Below are 19,971 nucleotides of genomic sequence, written 5' to 3'. Positions count from 1 at the left end.
CGGGAGTCGGGCCCAAAGTGTAAAACAAATGTAAACATATTGCATACAAGTATAAAAGAAACAACACCACAAATGTCCCAGAGTGACCCCTGTACATGTTCACCTATGTGCAGCCTGGAGAAGCATAATTCCAGCCCTTGTGTTATGAGAGTGGCATAGCTCCTTTAAAGCAGCTATTATTGATATTTTTATGACTATTGATGTTATGTCAATCATAAATTAGTGAAGATATTTATATACATTTTTGAGTGAATTCAATACAGTGCGAGGAAGACTGGTTCAACAAAAATAGTGGAGGCCCATGTGAGTTGTGAGAGGACATATACTGGCTATAATAGATTCCAATAGCTGTGACACCACAGCTGTACCGATGCAACGCAATACAGATACATCAGGCATAATGTGCAAAACACCTTCGACCCCTGCAGTGTTTCTGTCTCCTCTGCCACCAAACCTTTGTATCCAAAAATTCAGTACCAACAGCAGATGTACAGTATTTTCCAGCAGTGTTCAAGTTTTAGTTGTTACCCAGATAACCACTATTTCAATCAAACTATATATTGTTGTAATTAATTTGTGTACATGTAAGAAGTATTGTATACTAGAGGTTTTTCCGTGATCTAAATCTTGTCCTCAGATTGATTTTCAATGCAGTGAGTCAGGTAAAACTCAAACTTCAAATGTGTTCAAATGTCAATTTCGAAGTTCAGTTTTTAATTAAAATTAGCATTAAATCATTAATTTATGCAGGAGATGTTTATATGATCCAATGTGATCATCACAATGCAATTTCTCTCAAAGTCCATAAAAGATCATGCTGAGTCATCACACACCCTTATTGTATGCAAAAGTACTCTGTATGTACACAGAATTCACATAATGTTTGCTCATGAAAATTGGCTTTAAGTCACGGAAAAGTCAGCTGGAAATCCATTGGCCATAATGTGTATGAACGCTGCCCCTAGCTTAACATAATATAAAGTGAAGAATTATCCATTGAGAATATTTCACTGGTTCCTTGGGGGTCCTCAGGCATTACAAATCCATTGAGCAGCTCCTTTGACTGTGCAGACATCATCTCACTATACTGTGTGTCAATCTAAAAATAGTCTCATTTACCTGATTTTCTCTGCTGCCTGGCAGGATGTTCTGCAACACTGAAGTCTCTCCTTCTTGTGGCCAACAGTGGAACAACAACCTCCACCCAGATTTGAAATGATGTCATCTCTTGTGCAAGAATTGTCACTTTATTGCATCTGGATTTTCATATCAATTAGCCATATACAGATAAACTTAAATCAAACTATGGCATTCAGATGATAAATCAGACCAATCTTGGGTATGTTTAAGTATCTAAAAAAGAAAGCATGAGAAGAACTATGGTAGAGTAATGCTGCTGCTACAGGAGGAAAGATTATTGATACATTAAAGAGTATAAGACTGACGTCGCCATGTGTTTGTGATTATGTAAAGAAAAAGTACTTGATTTGGACCATTTTTACAATATTTTCTCTTCATGTGTGGTAGAAATGAACATAATACAGTTGTAACCAGAAGGTGCATCTACACTGTATGTTTAAGAGTAAAGGCTATGCCATCAACTCATAGTCCCCTTCATGTCCCCTCAGGCTGAACAAGCTAAGAGTCTCACAGTCTCTCATTCAGCCAGTGCAGAAACGGCTGTTTCCTGTATTCTTCTCACAGCAACCAGTCAGGCGAGGTCACCAGAACTGTGCCTTCTTGCTCTGTTTCCTCCCACTACGGCGGCTCTTTCCAACCACAACATAGTCCCTCGGGTCCAAAGTGAGGTGACGCACTTTAAGCCAGTTTGACAGCACCCACAAAGGTGGCATCTCCATCCAGGGACACATTGGCTGTGGACCGGGGGATCAGCAGCTCCAAGTGGTCCCCGACCTCCAGCTTCGCAATACCTGAGGGATGAAACAGTACGATTCACACCTGGCATTTTCTTTTTTTTTTCACCTATACCAGACTACACACACACACACACACACAGCTATTCCACAGACACACACACACACATGCTTGAGCTTGACTAAGAGGAAAACATGCAGATTGACCTTCCGTAGCAGCTGCTGTAAAAAGGGTGAGCATAGCAGGACATAAACAATAACACAAGCTGACCTCCTGTGTAGCAGGTGTTGTAAGGGTAGATGGGGTTCATGTTCTGGATGCAGCGGGACAGGATCACATACTGAGGCTCGTCTCCCACCACATTCCTCTTTCTCCGGATCAACACATGGCCCATTGCAAAGGTGCTGTCCATGTAGTAGACCTGAACATATCAGAAATACAGGGTTAAATCTAGGTCTGGTGCCGGCATGGGTTTTAACATGCATCAACAGTGTACAAAGTGCAAAATGATATATCAATTTATTTCATACACATGCATCATTGACGTTACTTCAAGGTCTGTTAAACATCTGCATGCTTAGACAGAGCACACCCTTTTTCCTGCACTGTATGTAGTAGACGTGTTCCTCTCTGGTGATTGGCACACAGTTCAGCAGTGCCCCCCTGTGGACAAACTATGAAAGGACAACAAATAGACCTACCTGACTGTACACAAAGTAGAAGCCCTCCTCTCTGACTAAGATGCTGTCTCCGTCTGCCTCCAAAGCAGAGCCTCTCTTCAGCCCAGTCTGCCAGGGGATACCTGTGTGCATCTCCTGATCGAATACTGAACCAAAACCTAACATTATATTAGAGAACATGTCAAAGCACTTAAGGCTCCACATCTACCGAAAGAGTTGGCCTGTTGTAATTGGTAATCATTTAGTCGCTGCTTAGGGTTTCTGCATACATAATTATTTTTTAATTATAGGTTTATTTAACATAAACTTGTTAGATCCAAATGAAAACTCATTTCAAATAGCAAAATGCTAATAAATACAACATGACAGGAAATCCAAATAAAAATTAATACAAATCACCAAAGTATACTGTATATACTGTACCTTTCTTGAAGGTTTTCCTGCTACTGTTTGCCAACAATTGCAGGCAAGGCTGAGAAACTGTGACAAAACATAAGAGAAATTTATAGATGTTAAAACTGGCCAGCATCTTTTTTTGTTACCATCTGCATATTGCTTATCTAATGGCTGTTAATCTTTTACTTCTGCTCCTTCCCTTTTTCCTTTTTTGGCAATATTCAATTGACGTGGCAGCGGTATAAATGTTAATGACCTTTATACCAAGGTTTGTGAAATTGCTTGAACTTACGTTGAACACAGTTCCACATAACACTGTGGTATTATTTAACCGCACATCTGAACATGTGCTACTGCTTCACATGTTATCCAAAGTTGATGAGTCATTCACACAGTCTGTTTTAAAAGGACACTGTTTTGTTTGGGTATGTATCTCTGAGACAAATATTTGATTTTGGGCTGTATGAATAAAATTGACCTGACAATGGTATAGGAAATATCATAACAATAAGAAAGATACTGCAGATTAGACCTTAATCACCACTTTACTGGAAAAAGAACTGTTCACATGTATGATAATATTCAATCTTGTTGCAATCTCACTCTCCAGGCAGACTAGCCATTAATAACAGCATGTACTGAACAGTAAACAGCCAGGCTCAGGTGTAGGCTAATGTGTCTTACCTAATGTCTCTGTTGCAGAGACAATTCTCTTCCTCCTTGTCAGGGTGAAAGGCTGTTGAGAGCCTGGCTGGTGCAGTGGCTCCTGGCCGCTTCTCCTGCTACTGATATTCTCAGTCTGAACAGACACAACATAGTCCTTAGAAAAACAATACACACAAGTAAAACACAACATCTTGCATGTCTTTACAACCCCGTTCAGATGAGGAGATGAGGGTGTTTGATATGTCCCTGAGGACCAGCTGTCTCTCACCTGGCTTCCGTGCTTGGCCTCTTGTCCCTCTTCTCTCCTGCGACAAACCTCTGATTTGAGTCCCTCTACCTCAGCTCTGAGAGCCACCAGTTGGTACAAAGACAGAGCTGAAAGAGAGGAAGAGGTGACCGCAGCAAGTGTCAGCAGGAAAACTGGCCAGGACAGCCTCCCTTCACCTGCCTTTTGTCCAGTCCCAGGCTCCACACCTGCTAAAACTGCCATCACGGGTCCCATACAGTCTCACACTAGCAGCATGACGGGTCTCATGTCTGAACTACACGACCTCTCTTTTGACAAGACTCGGGCTAGGATTGGTGAATGTCCTGGCATCAGTGTTTTCTTTCCAGCTTTACCTTAATTCCTGCCTACAAGCCCTGCTGATTTCCTTAACTCTCGGTTTGGTCCGTCAGTAGCCGGTTCCAGTTCAGTCTGACGGACTACGCAGAACGAATACAGCATAAAAAAAGGCAAAACAGCTTCCCCTCTATTGTTCCGCTCAGCTAACCACACTCACTACTTCCTGCCTGACCGATCTCTCTCCCTTTCTCTTCATCTTGCTCCTTTATTACAAACCACATTTCAGTTTCTCCCACATTCTAACGAATAGCCAGTGCAGGGAGTGGGAAAAGGGAGGACAGTCTTAGCAGTAAGATGGCAAACAGTATGTTTTGGACGTTGGGGGAGACATTTCAGACCAAGGAGAAATTATTATTATTAATGACACCATTGCATTTAAATGAGACGGCTCAAGAGGCCAACAAGTACAGAAAGAGGGAAGTGCAAAAATGACTTCAACTTTTAATGGCAACATAACTTAGCAAAACAAACTGCGATTCCCAGAATATAAAAAGTGAAATGGTAGAAATAGTCAAGATGCATGAATGAATTTGAAACCAGGCAATTTTTCTGTTAAAGTGCATTTACAATACAGAAAAACCAGACATGACAAGCAATTTTCATGTATCAATTTTATTACATGTTACAGTACAGAAAATAGAAAGTGAAAATGTGTGCTTACAAAAGAAGTTGTCGACATTGTTCTTAAATAGAAAAGAAACAACTCTAAAATGGAAAAATTCCTTAAACTGACTGTTTCATACTAAAGATAAAGATGAATCATTCAGATGTCTGACTGTTCACATATCCCATCAATGTTTCTTCAATGTGGAGTCACTGCATGTCACGGTAAATGTACAGAAATAATGTCAACACTGTGCAGGCTCATTACAGAAATTTGCCAAGACTCAACATAATCACATGCCAGCTTGCAAACGCAACTCACAAATTTCCAATTATGCCAACACTTTGAACAGCATTCATACCACTTTATTCACAATCAGAAGAACATTTAAAAGTATGTTCCATAGTGCAGTCGCACAATAACTAGCAAATTATTTTCTTTATAAAAAAAAAAAAAAAATGAACAGACATTCAGTTTGATTCCATTTCTTTTCAACATCAGGGTCTTGACAGTAACAACACATTTCAGGATAAAAACCAACACAATAATTCTATGTATTATTAATTTTGCTTTAGGCCAGCCACCAAAACAACAAAATCAAGTGAATGAATGAAGAGAGGGTGCAATGCAAACTAAGAGCAGTGTGTAAAAGAAAGTGTGTGGAAGGACACGAGTATGCACTCACGTTAAGAAATCAGACTGCACAATGTGCACTGCCAACATATGATGGGTAAAAATCATAAAACTGCATCTAACTGATCATGGGGGTTACGTATATTACAAAAACGTCTGAAATGGTTCAGTGCCACTGCTGGGAAAATGTCACACGAAAAAGGGAGAAAAGATTATCTGTACATTATTTCTTATAAAGCACACTTGTTCATTTAAGACCAAAATTTACATTCATAGTAGCCTTTACACCATTGTTCAAGTTGTTAACACACTGACACAAACATATTTGGTCTTTCGGTGTTTAATTTTGTTTAGCATACTGTTTAACAAACAGTATCACATATGGCTAAGGAAATCCGTTGTGTATTTAAATGGCTTTGATACCTCTGCAGTGCAGCGTGCTGCATTTTGAAAGCAAGAGCAGATAACAGTGTTTTAAATTGTCAGGCTCTGCTCCACCCCCTGGAAGACATGCAGGAATGGTTAATTAGCTCATTAAAAGCCCTCCAAGTGAGTAAAGCCATTTTGCCACACAAGCATCGGGTGAGACGAGAACCTAGAATCCTCCAAATGACAATTATAACGCTGATGACAATAACAAATTATGTTTGTTAAAAAGCTTACAATTTAATTTCCAATAATTAAAAGGACAGATTCAGATTTTTCAAGACTATCTTAATACAATACTCTCATGCACATATGTACGTATGTTGAAAGAGTTATTAGTGATTGTAATCCTGTCTATACTAACTGTTAAGAAATCCGTTCCTATTGCTTCTCCAATTAAATAGATTGAGGAAAAAAACTAAGTTCTGCTGAAGCTAATATGAGGCTTCTGCAGTCTGAGTTAGACAAAAAAAAGACAGTATCTTTCGAGGTTACTCTTTTTCACCCAAAATTTCCTTTTTGTGTTTTGCAAGACATCATTTCCTTGTTGATCTGCAGAAATGCAGTAGTGACGCAAAAACAGAATTTTGCACTCAACAGGTGGCTCAACTTTAGAGAATATCCACTTAATTTGGCTAACTCAGACTGCTGAAGCCTCATTTTCGCTTCAGTTAAACTCTCTTGACGGCTAGTATGAACAGGAGGACTACACCAACCAGTAACTTTTTCAATGTTCATATGTGTTACAGTGCTGTATCAAGACAGACCACACCCAGAACAAACGCTCCTTACCAAACTACAGGAGCCAAAGCTGCTCAATAGGAAGTCCGACCAATTTCAGAGTAAAGACAATCCTGTGAGCTAGTTGTCTTTAAACAGGACACAGTGCCAGGAAGAATATCTTGTAGCTTATCCCTGTCACATAGAAACACAAGAAGTCTGATAAGAAAAAGATCTTAAGGACAACTTATCTTTGATGGGGACAAACTTGTCAACATTATCTTAGGGACCTCTTTATTTCAGCCAACAAATGACTTTTTGTAGCTGAATATAACTATTCAGCAGCACAAATCTTTACACTATTGTGCCAAACAAAATTTTCAAGGGTACATATATACTGATCACTACAATGTCATGACATGCCAAGCTGCTGCAAGTACTCAATATTAATGTTCCTCACCAAAAGGGGAAAGAAAAAACATCCTTATGTTCCTCTAAGTATTGCTCAGAAGATGTTAGCCTACGAAACGCAACACTTGAGTAAACTTGAACAAAAAAGTGCAATGTATTGACAAAACATATTTATATATATACACAGTATAGGCCTACATATCCTCAGTGTCTCATTTTGTATTTCAGAAGAAGTGTAATTTGAATTGCAGTAGTAATCTGTTTTCACTGATATACTGTAGGACCTTATAGGGTCATTATAGAAAGCGCAATTGTTTCAGTGATTGTAATTAATTTCAGTAGACGCACCACAGCTGATTCTTTTGTGGTTGTGACACATCTTTCAGTGTGAGCATGTATGCTCTGGCTTCATTCATAAAAAGGTCACAAGTACATGCATTCAGAGTTGAAACACAAAATAACCTATGAGGGTAATGTTTCCCTTTCTTAAAACCTTGACTAAGTCAAATCATTTTGACAAAGATGTTACATTTACAGAAAGGTAAAAAGAGTGAAATAAAATAAAAACCCAGACAAAAGCATAAAAAAATTTACATTCTTCCCAAAAAATCTATTATGTCAGTCTCATCAATTTCTTGACTGCCTTTCCTTCATCCAGCCCATAACCTTTAGTCAGTCATTCCTGTCAGATAATGGTGACACTAGCAGAGGGCTGAGCACTCTCTTCATGGGCATGGCTCTTCATCAGGTCTTTTATGAACTGCTCCAAAGCAGCGAAGTAGCCCTGACACTGCCACGTGTCGTTGTGTGTGCCCTCTGGAAAGATAGCCAGGCGTTTAGTCCGTGCAGGAGACAGCTCATACAGTTGTTTCATCATGACTGGTGGGATGAGCTGGTCCGACAGACCAGACACGAACAGAGAGGGCATGCGGCAGAGCGCCACCTGCCGATAGGACAGGAACTGATTCCTGTAGCACCACAAGGGAAGCAGGCGCATGGGCAAGAAGGAGAAGAGTGTCGCTGCCATGTGTGGGATGCTGAGGAAGGTATTTTCAACAATAATGGCTGCTACACGGTGAGGATTGACTGACGCCAAGCGCACGGCCACAGCACCACCTAGTGAGCGGCCAAACAGTACCACCTTTGTCTTGTCCAGATCAGGACGGGTCATGACATAGTCCAGCGTGGCCTCGGCATCCAGGTACAGCCCATCCTCGCTGGGCTCACCCTCGCTCTTTCCATAGCCACGATAGTCCACCAGCACCACGTTGGCTTTCAGATTGACCAGCATCAGCAGAGCGTTTGGCACCCTGTGACCTATATTGCCTGCATTACCATGGAAATAAAGGATGGTAGGTGGAGCTGAGGAGGAAGGGCTGCTTTGATTGCCAGGGGTGACTCCAGGAGGCATGTCCCCTCCTGTGTAGCGAAGCAGGATAAGGTTGAGCTTCACACCGTCCTTGGTGCGAATGTACACATTCTCATGTGGGATTCCCGTCGGCATGGGAACATAAAGGCGAGAGGAGGAGGGCTGGTCGGGGAAGTAGAGGAGCACATCCTGGAATTTGTAGAGGATGCCCGCCACAGAGGCTAGGATGAGAGCCAGGAGAAAAAATCCTCCATATAGGTGAAAGGTTAGGATTAGGGCCAACAGGGAGACGCGACAGGCACCCCAAGACCAGGAGGCCAGAGTCAGGGTACACCGCTCCATTGCCCCCCACAGCCTCCAGGGCTTCTCCATCGCTACACAAGAGCTGAGTCACACAACACACACTCTGCAAATACAGAGAGAACCAAAGAGAGAGTAGAGGGTAAGGGAAGATGGTAGAATATAAATGTACATGATCAAGAAATTTGCATTAATTGTTTTATCTATTCATATGAAAATTAAATGACAAATTTCACGATAAGTTACCCAAGCACATAGTGAAAAGGCAAAATACAAATTTTATTTAACTTCATTTTTAAAAAATGACATAAGAAAAGAGGAAAGACAAGCAAATCCTGACATTTGAGAATTTGTAAGCAACAACAATATTGTACTTTAAGGCAATAAATGACTGCACCAATTACACTGTATACTGATGTTTAACATTTGAACACAGTAGCCTTTATAAGATGGCCATTATAAAGTTCTGCTTCAACTTTTCAGCCTTAACAGCCCTCATAACTCAAAAGGCCCTCTGTGCTACTGATTATGCCTCTCCAACTATTCATCTAACTGGCGACAGCACTGTCTGTCTCCATCCTGTGTTTACTGGACTTTGATATCAGTCTGTCCATAATTTAAACATATTACTGCTAAATACACTAGACTTTTGCTGCTATTAAGGTTTTTATACTTTACTGTACGTGTGTAGTTATATAATTCATTTACTCTACGTTTCTGAAACTTTCTTCACAGATTTGCTAAGTATATTTTCAGTAGTCAAGTTTGTTTAAATCGTTTATTCTGCAAGTGCAAGATTTTTGTTGTGGGAGAAACAATTTCATTTCAATGTATGCGAGTACTGCGAAGTGACAATACAGAAATATTGAATCTTGACGGCCACAACTGCACAATCACTCATAATTGACACCAAATCATGATGAACTGAAAACACCTTCTTTAATTAATCAATAATGCAGTGCTGGGGCTCTCCAGGACCAGGGTGCACCCACACAACGTTAGTTTACATGGACAAAAACTGAGGATGCATTTAAGGCTGGATAGTGACAGCTGCTAACTTACCAGGCAAAAGGAACATACGACTAGCGTTAGCTGGGAGAGTTTAAACTACCGTTTAACGTCAGCTATCACTCAGATTTATATTTCTAGACTGTCAAGTTAGCAACTGGCGATCAACTAAGCTTTAAAATTACTTCCCAAACCGCCTTAACTCGATAACAAGCATGCTAACTGTCAAGCTATCCTTTAGCCTGCTAGTGCTATCGGCACTATTAGCTAGCTACCTAGCGCTAACTCATCAATGCTTAATAATGCAGCCATATACTCACCCTTCTCTCATTTTTAATGCCTCAGCTGCATGATTCTTTTACAAAACAGTAACACACAAACAGCACAGTCACTGTCATTCAGCTCTGTAGCAGTTAACTAAATTATAGTGGAAGTTTAAGTGGCGAGGACGCGAGGTGAGTGACTGTCAGCAAGAACCGGCGAGGCTAGCAGCAGCACAGCTGGTTAGCACCCCTGATGTAGCCGCCAAGAGCTCCGTGTTGAGCTCAGCACAAGACACAAGGTTCCGCGTAAAACCTGTGCTTCACAGTGCTGCAGCGTGCTGAAATACTGTCTGACATATTGTTATGGAGAGAGCAGCGCTAACTAATTCCTCATATCAATCATGTATGATTTAAAACGCCGTGTAATGTGCAACACAACACGTTGGGCGTTAAATACAGTCAGCTAAAGTTTAGTAGTCGACATTGCATGTGCAATTCAATTTTTGACCACCAGGTGCTGCTCTTGGAAAGAATATAATTTTAAAAAAATCTTTTAAAGATCCCCTCCAGACATGTTTTAAGATGTATATTAAATACTCTACTTTGAATAATAATTTGTGCCTGAGATGGGTTTTTCCATAAAATAGTTCAATTATCTTGTTAAAATCATTAAAATTACATCTACTCCTTCTCCCTCAATAAAAATCCCGAATCTATAAATATGCAAATATGTTTAATTTCAGAAATTTAACTGCTGGACACAAGATGTCTCCTGCTTCACTGTTAAGTCCATTCTTAGTGTTTGTGTACTGGAGGCTTCAAGTTTCCATATCACACTTGCATAAATTGCATATTGGACCAGGATTAGCTCCAAACTATGCTTGTAGGCCGACTCCTTAAAATGAGATTTTCAGTGAGCACATGGAAACTTTCCACTTTCAGCAGATGAATGTGAAAACAGCCTTCTAGTGTCAAACTCTGCACATACATCATTCTACGCAGTGAAGCTCAAACATCCAGCTGTAGGAACAAGAAGAAAAATATATTTTTGAGTGGAGGAGGACTTTAAGTGAAAGTTAATTTAACAGTAGAGGTAAAGTAAACTCTCCAAATCAAAGTTTTTGGAATATGAATCATGAACTGTGTTATATAATAGTACAAATATACAAATATAAAAAGGGAACTAGATCCATCATTCATACATGGCACAAAGAAAATACAGGAAGTTGGGGTTTTTTTGTTGTTGTTGTTTTGGTTGAGTTTTTATGTCACAAATAGGTCTACAAGAATCAGCACTGAATACCAAAAAACTACATTCCTGGAAAAGAAGGTATCAGAGGTAAGGCTGTTGTAATTTATTTATTCTCTAACGCATCATCCTTACATAATACAGTATATACTTTGACAGCCCATGTTAGCTTGCTGCTGTGATCACAAAAACATTAAAAAAGGAAGGGTTTTTTTAATGGGTTGGTGGTGGAGCCAGAATTGACACATTTCACAGCCTATAAAAGTGGGTCAAAGTGTAGATGTGACTGTCTAACAATCTGGTCTGCTCACAGGTGAGGTGCTGAGAGAAATGTCCTTGAATGAAATGTCCCTCGATGAAAGAACAACAAGGCCAGCAAGCATGTCAACCTCATACATCCGTGGTCACCCTGCATACAGCGTTCATCTGAGTTCCTGTTTACCTGGGAGAATGACTCAACCCTGGGCTCTGTCAATAGGGTGAGGTGAGGTCAACTGAACGAACAAAGGCGAGATAACTAATTAATAGGGATTTGAGCTGACTGATTGTGATTGTTTGTAGCAGCACTGGCAGTGACTTAACATACAACCCTATATTGATTTATCAAACTAATAATGACATAAAAACATGACATGGAGAATATGAAGCAAAAAGCTTGTTATGTACACATTCAAATATTATATTCCTGGGTTTCCTATTTGTATTGCTATATTTAACATCTTGCTCACACTCAGTGTGACCTTGGAGGAGACAGACAGATTATGTGCAGACTAGCACAGCTGTTGGCCATTCAGCTCTGTCCTTGAGGTTCGTTGATTTGATCTGTGGTGTCAAAGTCAGCATCAAAACCCTTAGATGGAGTATGCCGTTCAATCATGTTAAATAATAAAAAAAAAACTCTGTACCAAAATTAAGTCGGACTGTGTAGAATGAAAAACTGAAAATTTAGTGAGTGTATTGAAGCATATGGTTAATGTGTATTAATTATTGTTGAGGCAAAAATGCTGTCACTGGCAATACTGAGCCTTAAAGCTGCACCACAGACTTATGATGTGATCACCATATACTGCATGACAACAGCCCATATACTGTATGCAGGCAGAGGAATTGTTATTGTAACAGAAAGATATAGATAATCTATATATTTTGGTGCCCAGCAAACAATCTACCAGGCAAACTGCAGGATTTGATATTCAGGTGTTTGTTTGTAGTAGAATTTTGACATTGGTGAAAACCTCCGGAGCGCTTGCCTTTTCAGATTTACAGTTGATAACCTGCATTAGCCTAGAGGCATAACTGCTCTGCTGCTTGTATCATAACAAGGAGTAACACAAAAGGTTTTGGCATGTGTGAGGAGGTTCAGTAGTTTTTACATTACACTTCATTTTATGTAAGAATTCACTTGGGAAAACAGTATCTTAAGGGGAAATGGGGTCTTTAAGCAAAATCACTAGCATGACGTGTTGTATTTTTTCAACTTGAACAGATTGACTTTAAGGTTATCTCAGTGTTCAAACTCCATTTATTATTCAGGCTCTGTTGTAAAAAAGGAAAAGCTAATAGCACACACACACAAACATTTGTATTTGTGTCTTTAGGTTATAGTTGGAGTCTGTTGGATTCAGCTCATAAGAGACTGACAGCTGGCAAGTTCACTCTCTCTTACCTACAACTCAATTACCTTTGACATGTCAGTCAAAACATCTATTACACACACACACACACACACACACATACACAATCTCTCATATACACTTATACATGCACACACTCTAGCTGCACTCTCATACCCCACAACTCAATTACTTGAAATATAGCACTCTAAACAGCTGGAGGGCCCCAGCTCAATAACACAAAGTCAGAGCTGCTGTAGGACGAGGAGCGACTGTGATAACCTGGCTGAAAATATCATATCATCAGGCCAAGGGACATGCTTATCATTCACCTCACGCCATGCACCCAGTGCCCTCCTAGGGACAACAGAGCAGTAGAGTATAATTCTACAAGGGACCCGTGGTTCCCTCTGATAAAATGAGAAATTACGCTTGGCTATTATGCGGAAGCCAAGCTATTGATACACATCGATTTTTCTGTCAGTCAGCATCTTTTATGACTGGTGTTGTGACCTTATCTTTTGATGTGTAGGAGTTGCTATTATTGCATTTTTGCCGGGTTTGTGAAAGACTTTGTGAGCTCATCTGACATCATCGTGAGTGATGCCTCTTTGATTTGCAAGTCACTGAATGCCATGCACAAAGTGATAGATGTGGTGTCCATGGCTACAGTGTAAATGTGTTGTCACCTTGGAGACAGAGCATTGCTTTGAGTCAGAGAGGACTGCTACAAAATGGTAAGTCTTCATTTTAAACACATCGCTGAGGCGGCCAAACACAGCCAGAAGTTAGCTGTCAGGGCAGTACAACATTAAACTATCTTTTTTTCTTTCATGCCAATTCATAATTAACAGAGTAGGGGAAGCTCTAGCTTCCAGTGTCAGTCAACAAGGTTTAATGAGATTGTAAATTGTATAATGATGGTTAAGTCAGCCAATCAGCTAATCAGCTGGCATTGTGGGCATGCAGTAAAGAGTAACCCATACTAGAGATGGCATTGTGCTGGCAGCCTGTTGAAGCAGCTCCCGTTGTGTGTTTTGATTTTTTGACACTTTGTCACTTTATTTCTTGTTTGTGTGTTTTTTCAACTATTTCGTTTCAGTGACTGAGTGGCAATGGCTACTTTTTGCTTTGTTTGTGGTATACTATTACTTTCTACACTCTTTGTAAGGGAGAGCGATGCAGAGTGGACTGAGGGCACTGTTTACTCTCGTGGCCAGCTGATTGCATTGAGCAAACCAGTGCTACTGCCCGGAGTGAGGCCTAAAATCCCGGAGGAGCTGCACAGGCAATGCCAGGGTTGCAGGGCTGGAGCTAAGTGTGGAGCGAAGAAGAGGAAATATAAACCTTCCTCCAGCAATCATCATGAGGAACGTGAGGTCCTTGGGCAATAAGATGGATGAGTTTGGCGTACTGATCAAGACCCACAGCGAATACTGTGAGTGCAGCATTTTGTGTTTCACGGAGACATGGCTGCACTCGCACTTCCTGGACCACAGTGCAGCTGTACCTGGCTTCAGGACTGTTCGGGTGGACAGGGATGTTATACGGAGCAGTGAGAAGAGGGGACTGCACTGTATGTGAGTGAAAGGTGGGGCAATCCTGGACATGTTAAAGTGAAAGAACGTTTCTGTGGCCTGGACATTGAACTGCTAACTGTGGGGATGCATCCATATTACTTGCCAAGGGAGTTCTTGTCTGCCATTGCTATTGCTGTCTACATTCCTTCATCAGCTGATGTAGAGGTAGCATGTGACACCATTCACTCCACTGCTGCAAGACTTCAAACTCAGCATCCCAATCCTTTTGTAGCCATTACTGGGGACTTCAGTCATATCACACTGGACAAAACATTACCAACATTTTATCTGGATGTGAACTGCCCCACTGGAGACAATAAAACGCTGGACCTCCTGTGTGTAATAGGGGTTGAGACTAATACGAATATGGTATTTGGAAAAGCACAAATAGTAGGTTTTTCCAAATATTTATTTCGCACAAATATTTTAGAAATGATTTGTTTTCGAGAAGAAAAAAAATATGTCAAATAACAGCAGGTCGGTTACATCACTGTCTCCGACTGTCACTGTCTGTCATGGATGTATATATAACTGCAGGTCTGTGTGTGTATGGTGGAGCTGAGCTTAAGCTGAGTAGTCAGTGCAGTTGTCCATGGCCTAGGAGACCTGAGTTCAATACCTGGTGTGGGGACCTCCTTTGTAAATTAGTTTATTGATGAACACTTACTTTAACACTTTAATATCCTAAAATAAGAAGTGTAATAAAAACAAAAACAGGATTTTTACGCCTATTTCTACTTTTATTCAAACACAAATATAAATAATTTTGCTGCCTCAACACATACAAATACAGGGCTCTCTTGCACATCCATAGTATGCAAATATTAAGGATGCATACAGTGATCTGATCACAACCTCGTCATGCTGACACCAAAGCATGTCCCTCCTGTCAAACAGCAGCCTGTATCCACAGGGACTGAGGAGATGGACTCAGGAGGCTAATGAGGCACTGCAGGACTGCTTTGAGTCTACAGACTGGGATGTGCTTTGTGAGCCACACAGGGAGGACATCAACAGCATGACAGACTGCATCACAGAATACGTGAAATTCTGTGAACACACCACCCTTATCGCTTCTTCCCTAACAACAAGCCCTGGGTCACCAGTGACCTGAAAGTACCTCTTAATAATAAGAAGAAAGCCTTCAGGTCTGGGGTTAGGGAAGAACTGAGTGTACAGCATGACCCGAGGGTGAAACTGAGGGAGTGGAAAGAATCCTATAGGAGGAAGCTGGAGAATAATGCAAGGGATTTGTGGACTGGAATGAAGGAAATCACTGGGTTCAAGGTGAGAGACAGACAACCAGTGGGCAGCCTGGAGAGGGCAAATGAGCAAAACTGTTTCTTCAACAGGTTTAGTTCACAGTCCTCAGCTGTCTCCTCTACCACACACCCAGACCCCCAAACACACACTGTCCACAATGCTTTCACCCTTCCCCCCTCAATCCCACCTGATGAGCTCCTTGGTCCCATACCCCCCGCTTTTGAAGTGCCTTTCCTCCACTGAGACGACGAGCACCCTCCCCCACCTGACAGTGACTACTGGCCAGGTTGGGAGACAGCTAGAGAGACTCCACCAAGGCAAGGCCGTGACAGTATCAGCCCCAGGTTTCTGAGGACCTGTGCCAGCCAGCTATCTGCTATTCTGTGAAACCTCTTCAACCTGAGCCTGAACCAGGAAAATATACCAGTGCTATGGTAGATGTCCTGGCTGGTTTTTGTTCTCAAGAAGATGACTCCATCTGACCTCTACAACTATCAACCAGTTGCCCTCACATCTCATGTGATGAAGGTGCTGGAGAGGATGGTCTTGACCCACCTTAGACTCTAGGTGAAATCATCGCTGGACCCTTTGCAATTCTCCTATCAATCTCATCTGGTAGTGGGCAGTGCCATCATTTACCTGCTGCAGCGAGCTAACTCGCATCTGGATGGAACTGGATGTACTATTAGCATCAAATTCTTTGACTCTCCAGTGCATTCAATACCATCCGGTCACTGCTACTGAGGGAGAAGCTGCAAGCGACGAGGGTAGACACATTCACCATCTTCTGGATTACCGACTACTTGACAGGCAGACCACAGTTTTCTCTAACTTGGCAGAGATCTGTCTGAAATGGTGGAGAGTAGTACGGGAGCTCCACAGGGGACTGTGCTGTCTCCCTTCCCTTTCACCTTGTACACCTCAGACTTTCAATACAACTCCAGGTTATGCCACTTGCAGAAGTTCTCTGACGACTCTGCAGTGGTCAGGTGTATAAATGATGGGCAGTACGAGGAGTACGGAGCACTGGTAGATGATTTTGTGGAGTGGTCTGGAAGAAATCATCTGCTTCTGAATGTGGCCAAGACCGGAGAGATGGTGATCGACTTCAAAAGGAAGAGGATGGCTACACAACCCCTGTGTATTCTGGGAGAGGATATTGGTGTGGTGAAGGACTACAAATAGCTGGGTGTCCACACTGACAACAGACTGGACTGAAAGACCAACATTGAGGCTGTATATAAGAAGGGGATGAGCAGACTCTATCGATGAATTTAGGAAGCTGAGATCCTTCAACGTATGCAGCAAGATGTTGGAAATCTTCTACCAGTCTGTTGTGGACAGTGCATTGTACTGCACCATAGACTGCTGGGGGAGCAGCATTGAAGCCAGCAAAACCAACAGACTTATGCCATGGACACACTCCAAGACTTTCAAAGTCATCAGATTTCTGTACTGTTCACACTACATAACTTTCTGTTTTGTATTTGGAAGTCTTGAAGTCATTGTAGTTTGAACACTACATGACTGATCGGGTTTCACACATTACAAGATCTTTCACCAGGAAGAATCCTTGACAAGTCTGTCTGGTCTCCAAACTACGTTTGTCACGAAAACACATGTGAGAAGTGCACTGATTTGCAGTGAAAAACAAAGAAGAAAAAGAAAAGAATATGTAGGTAGCTGATTCTGATAGAAACTATATTATTGTACCCCCAGAGGAGTTTGCTCTGCTGCATCACCCCATGTCTGCCTCATCCCGTGTCTTGTGCTCTCATTGGCTGTAGCTCGTTGCATGGCTCCCCAACACAACCAGATACTCAGGCATCTGTGATGGATCATAACAGTTCACACATAGTGATTGAGTGCAGATTGCAAGCACTGAACTGACGCCGATTTGCCTCCAATCTGGGGGCTTTTGTCAGTGATCTCCAAAAACTGTCCAAGTGGATAATCAGGACTAAAATTGTGTAGTGTGAACTCGGCATTAATAAACTGATTAAGAAGGCCACCTCCGTAATTGGCTGCAAACCAGACACATTTGAAATTGTGGTGGAGAGGAGGACACTGAACAAACTTATCCATTATGGATAATCCTGATCACCCTCTCCACCATCTTCTGGACAGACAGCGGAGCACTTTCTCTAACAGACTGGTTCAGCTTCACTGTCACAAGGACTGATACAGGAAATATTTCCTGCCCAAAGCAATAACTCTAACACCTCACCTCTGTCTAACAGAGAACTCTCAGATCTCTCAGCTTTATAGTTTCTGTCTGAACCAAACTCTACTTTGTTTTGCTTCTTCAGTAACTTTGCTGATGGGGAATTTGCACATTTTTATACTCCTACTCTTCCTCATTGAATTTTTAAAACTTCAAAAACTTTGCACTCTTGTTTAATAGTATGTTATCCTATGTTTGTATATTATATTTATAGTGTATGTTAAGGTTTTGTCTTATATTCTTGTATTGACCTATGTTATTTTATTTTGTTATTTGTTGTGTTTATTTTTCTATAGATATATTTTTCTCTCTCTCTCTTCTAGTATTGATACGTATATTTACTCTGTCTTTACTGTTCCCCTGCAATGCCTGGATAACCTGCTGCTGTAACACAAGAATTTCCCAATTTGGGATCAATAAAGTACATCCATCTGTCTATCCATCTATACACTACACCTGCCAGGAATCAATTGGGTGGAAATTACTGTATGTCTTAGGCAGCAATTAGGAGGCCTCCTGTAGCGAAGAGGCAGACATATAATAAATGCTACATTTCCCTCATTTCCCTTGCAAATAAGCCTTTTGTCACTCATATGATGATATCTATCATTTTAATTAACCTGCAGATATAGGTTTTTGTGTCTATGTGTGTGAACTTTAAGACCTGTCCTACTAATGTGCAGGGAGTGGTGAGAATTTGGAGACTATGGAAAAAAAAACAAAACAACTTGCCAAACCAAAGCCATTCAGGCAATAAAGGATTAACAATACCTCATATTAAAGGTAAAGTCAGTGATTCTGGAGAAAGATTATTCAATACACTTTTTGTTGAATTCAGCGAATATCTCTGCACAGTCCACTAGCTGTCCATTCTGTGAGTCAGCTGAAAAAAAAATCTGGTGTTTTTACATAGCCCTGGCTCTGTAAATGGGAAACAAAGGGAACAAGACAATTTTTTTTTTTGCTCATTTTAAAGTGTGAGAGAGACAAAAGTGACTCTACAGCTGACACATCGCTCTGGATTCTGCCATATTTCTCTTCTGGTTGTTGCCTTGGCAATGCACATCCATGAATTTGGGGGGCGGAGCTTCTGAAGGAGCAGAAAGGGAGGGGTGTATTTGTTTGGGTGTTCAAATATCAATAGTCTTTCTCCAGAATGACTGACTCTACCTTTGCATTGCTCAGTTTTGTGTAATGGTGAGGTACAATTTCAAAACTTCACAAGACATGTAGCTCCTTCTGTTCCCATTCTTCATTGTGTTCAGTATATTCACCATGATAAGTAAGACTTGTAATAAGAGTGGTCAACACTTCCCTTAAAATACTCAAAATCATATCTACAGCATCTAGACTGTGAATGATGTTATTTAAGCCATCATTAATCTCCTGGTCTTTGCCCAATATCCTCTGATGGTAGGGATAGATAATAACCACATTCGGCCATTGTGCCAAAATAAAGATGAAAAGATCACTTTCAGAGAAGGCTTTCTTTGGCACTCACTTGAACAGCCCCCATAGTTGTAACATCACTTGCCAGAGCTGCTAAATCAAACAGTCTTCAAGTGGTTTAGTAATGCAATCCATCCAAGGATGTTTTTTTTTCTTCCCACATTTTTAAGTAGTAGAAACATGAGCCATTTTCTTTGACAGTCTTTGTTTTTCTATCTTCCAACCACAGAGTTAAAGTTAAAGAAATAGTTTGACATTTTGGAAAAGATGCTTATTTTCTTTCTTGCTGAGAATTACTGTAGATGAGAAGACTGATACCATGCACACTCATGCATGACGTGTAAAGCTAAAGCCAGGAGGTATATTATGAAGGAGACAGGATGCCATGGAGTTAGGTGAACGATAAACAATTTAGTGAGTTAACCGGAAGTCATTTACATTGCATTATGGGTACCGTAGCCTCTACCACAACACCTCCTCTTTTTTGCTCAGCAGCAGACTTTTCAAAATAAGCCCTCTTTTAACACAACTCTGTATAGGCTCTTTTTCTTTAACCTTAGGAACAGTTTTATATCTCTTTGACAAGTCCTTTTGTTTTTTACTGACCAGCAAACTCT

The 19,971-nt window shown here is 41.0% G+C and overlaps 3 protein-coding genes across 5 annotated transcripts in view; 1 reads left to right on the top strand and 2 right to left on the bottom strand.

Annotated features, from left to right (window-relative positions):
* Positions 1-1,228: 1,228 nt before the first annotated feature.
* tnfsf13b (TNF superfamily member 13b) lies at positions 1,229-4,422 on the bottom strand. 2 transcript variants are annotated; one of them, XM_042426350.1, is made up of 6 exons: positions 3,886-4,422; positions 3,636-3,750; positions 2,979-3,035; positions 2,577-2,701; positions 2,146-2,296; positions 1,229-1,931 (listed from the first exon to the last, which is right to left on the bottom strand). In XM_042426350.1, the coding sequence occupies exons 1-6, from the start codon at positions 4,117-4,119 to the stop codon at positions 1,819-1,821; spliced, it is 795 nt and encodes a 264-aa protein (XP_042282284.1). In that variant the 5' UTR covers positions 4,120-4,422; the 3' UTR covers positions 1,229-1,818. The 2 variants fall into 2 exon arrangements, with proteins under 2 accessions (XP_042282284.1, XP_042282283.1); XM_042426349.1 differs by having other exon boundaries at positions 2,577-2,713; positions 3,886-4,420.
* Positions 4,423-4,838: 416 nt separating this feature from the next.
* abhd13 (abhydrolase domain containing 13) lies at positions 4,839-10,479 on the bottom strand. Its single transcript, XM_042426340.1, has 2 exons — positions 10,034-10,479; positions 4,839-8,811 (listed from the first exon to the last, which is right to left on the bottom strand). The coding sequence occupies exon 2, from the start codon at positions 8,775-8,777 to the stop codon at positions 7,722-7,724; it is 1,056 nt and encodes a 351-aa protein (XP_042282274.1). The 5' UTR covers positions 8,778-8,811; positions 10,034-10,479; the 3' UTR covers positions 4,839-7,721.
* Positions 10,480-11,015: 536 nt separating this feature from the next.
* Positions 11,016-19,971, top strand: part of LOC121907022 (transmembrane protein FAM155A) — a 117,293-nt gene continuing 108,337 nt past the window's right edge. Inside the window, exons 1-3 of one of the 2 annotated variants that reach the window (XM_042426332.1) lie at positions 11,016-11,069; positions 11,255-11,315; positions 11,539-11,709. The gene's annotated coding sequence lies outside the window, so the exon portion shown is untranslated. Of the gene's footprint in view, positions 11,316-11,538; positions 11,710-19,971 lie in introns of both variants that reach the window. The other variant, XM_042426330.1, reaches the window with a different exon arrangement.

Source organism: Thunnus maccoyii, chromosome 11, assembly GCF_910596095.1.
Source record: "Thunnus maccoyii chromosome 11, fThuMac1.1, whole genome shotgun sequence".
Taxonomy (NCBI): Eukaryota; Metazoa; Chordata; class Actinopteri; order Scombriformes; family Scombridae; genus Thunnus; species Thunnus maccoyii.
The sequence above is the reverse complement of the archived record's forward strand: the minus strand, read 5'-3'. Positions and strand labels throughout refer to the sequence as shown.

Bases quoted from the DNA above. Each gene is read 5' to 3' on its own strand.
- abhd13 (XM_042426340.1), bottom strand. From the start codon at position 8,777: ATGGAGAAGCCCTGGAGGCTGTGGGGGGCAATGGAGCGGTGTACCCTG.
- tnfsf13b (XM_042426349.1), bottom strand. From the start codon at position 4,119: ATGGGACCCGTGATGGCAGTTTTAGCAGGTGTGGAGCCTGGGACTGGA. The intron at 2,714-2,978 runs GTACAGTATATA...ATATAATGTTAG, and splicing joins CAGGAAAACCTTCAAGAAAG to GTTTTGGTTCAGTATTCGAT. The intron at 2,297-2,576 runs GTAGGTCTATTT...TGATATGTTCAG, and splicing joins TCTACTTTGTGTACAGTCAG to GTCTACTACATGGACAGCAC.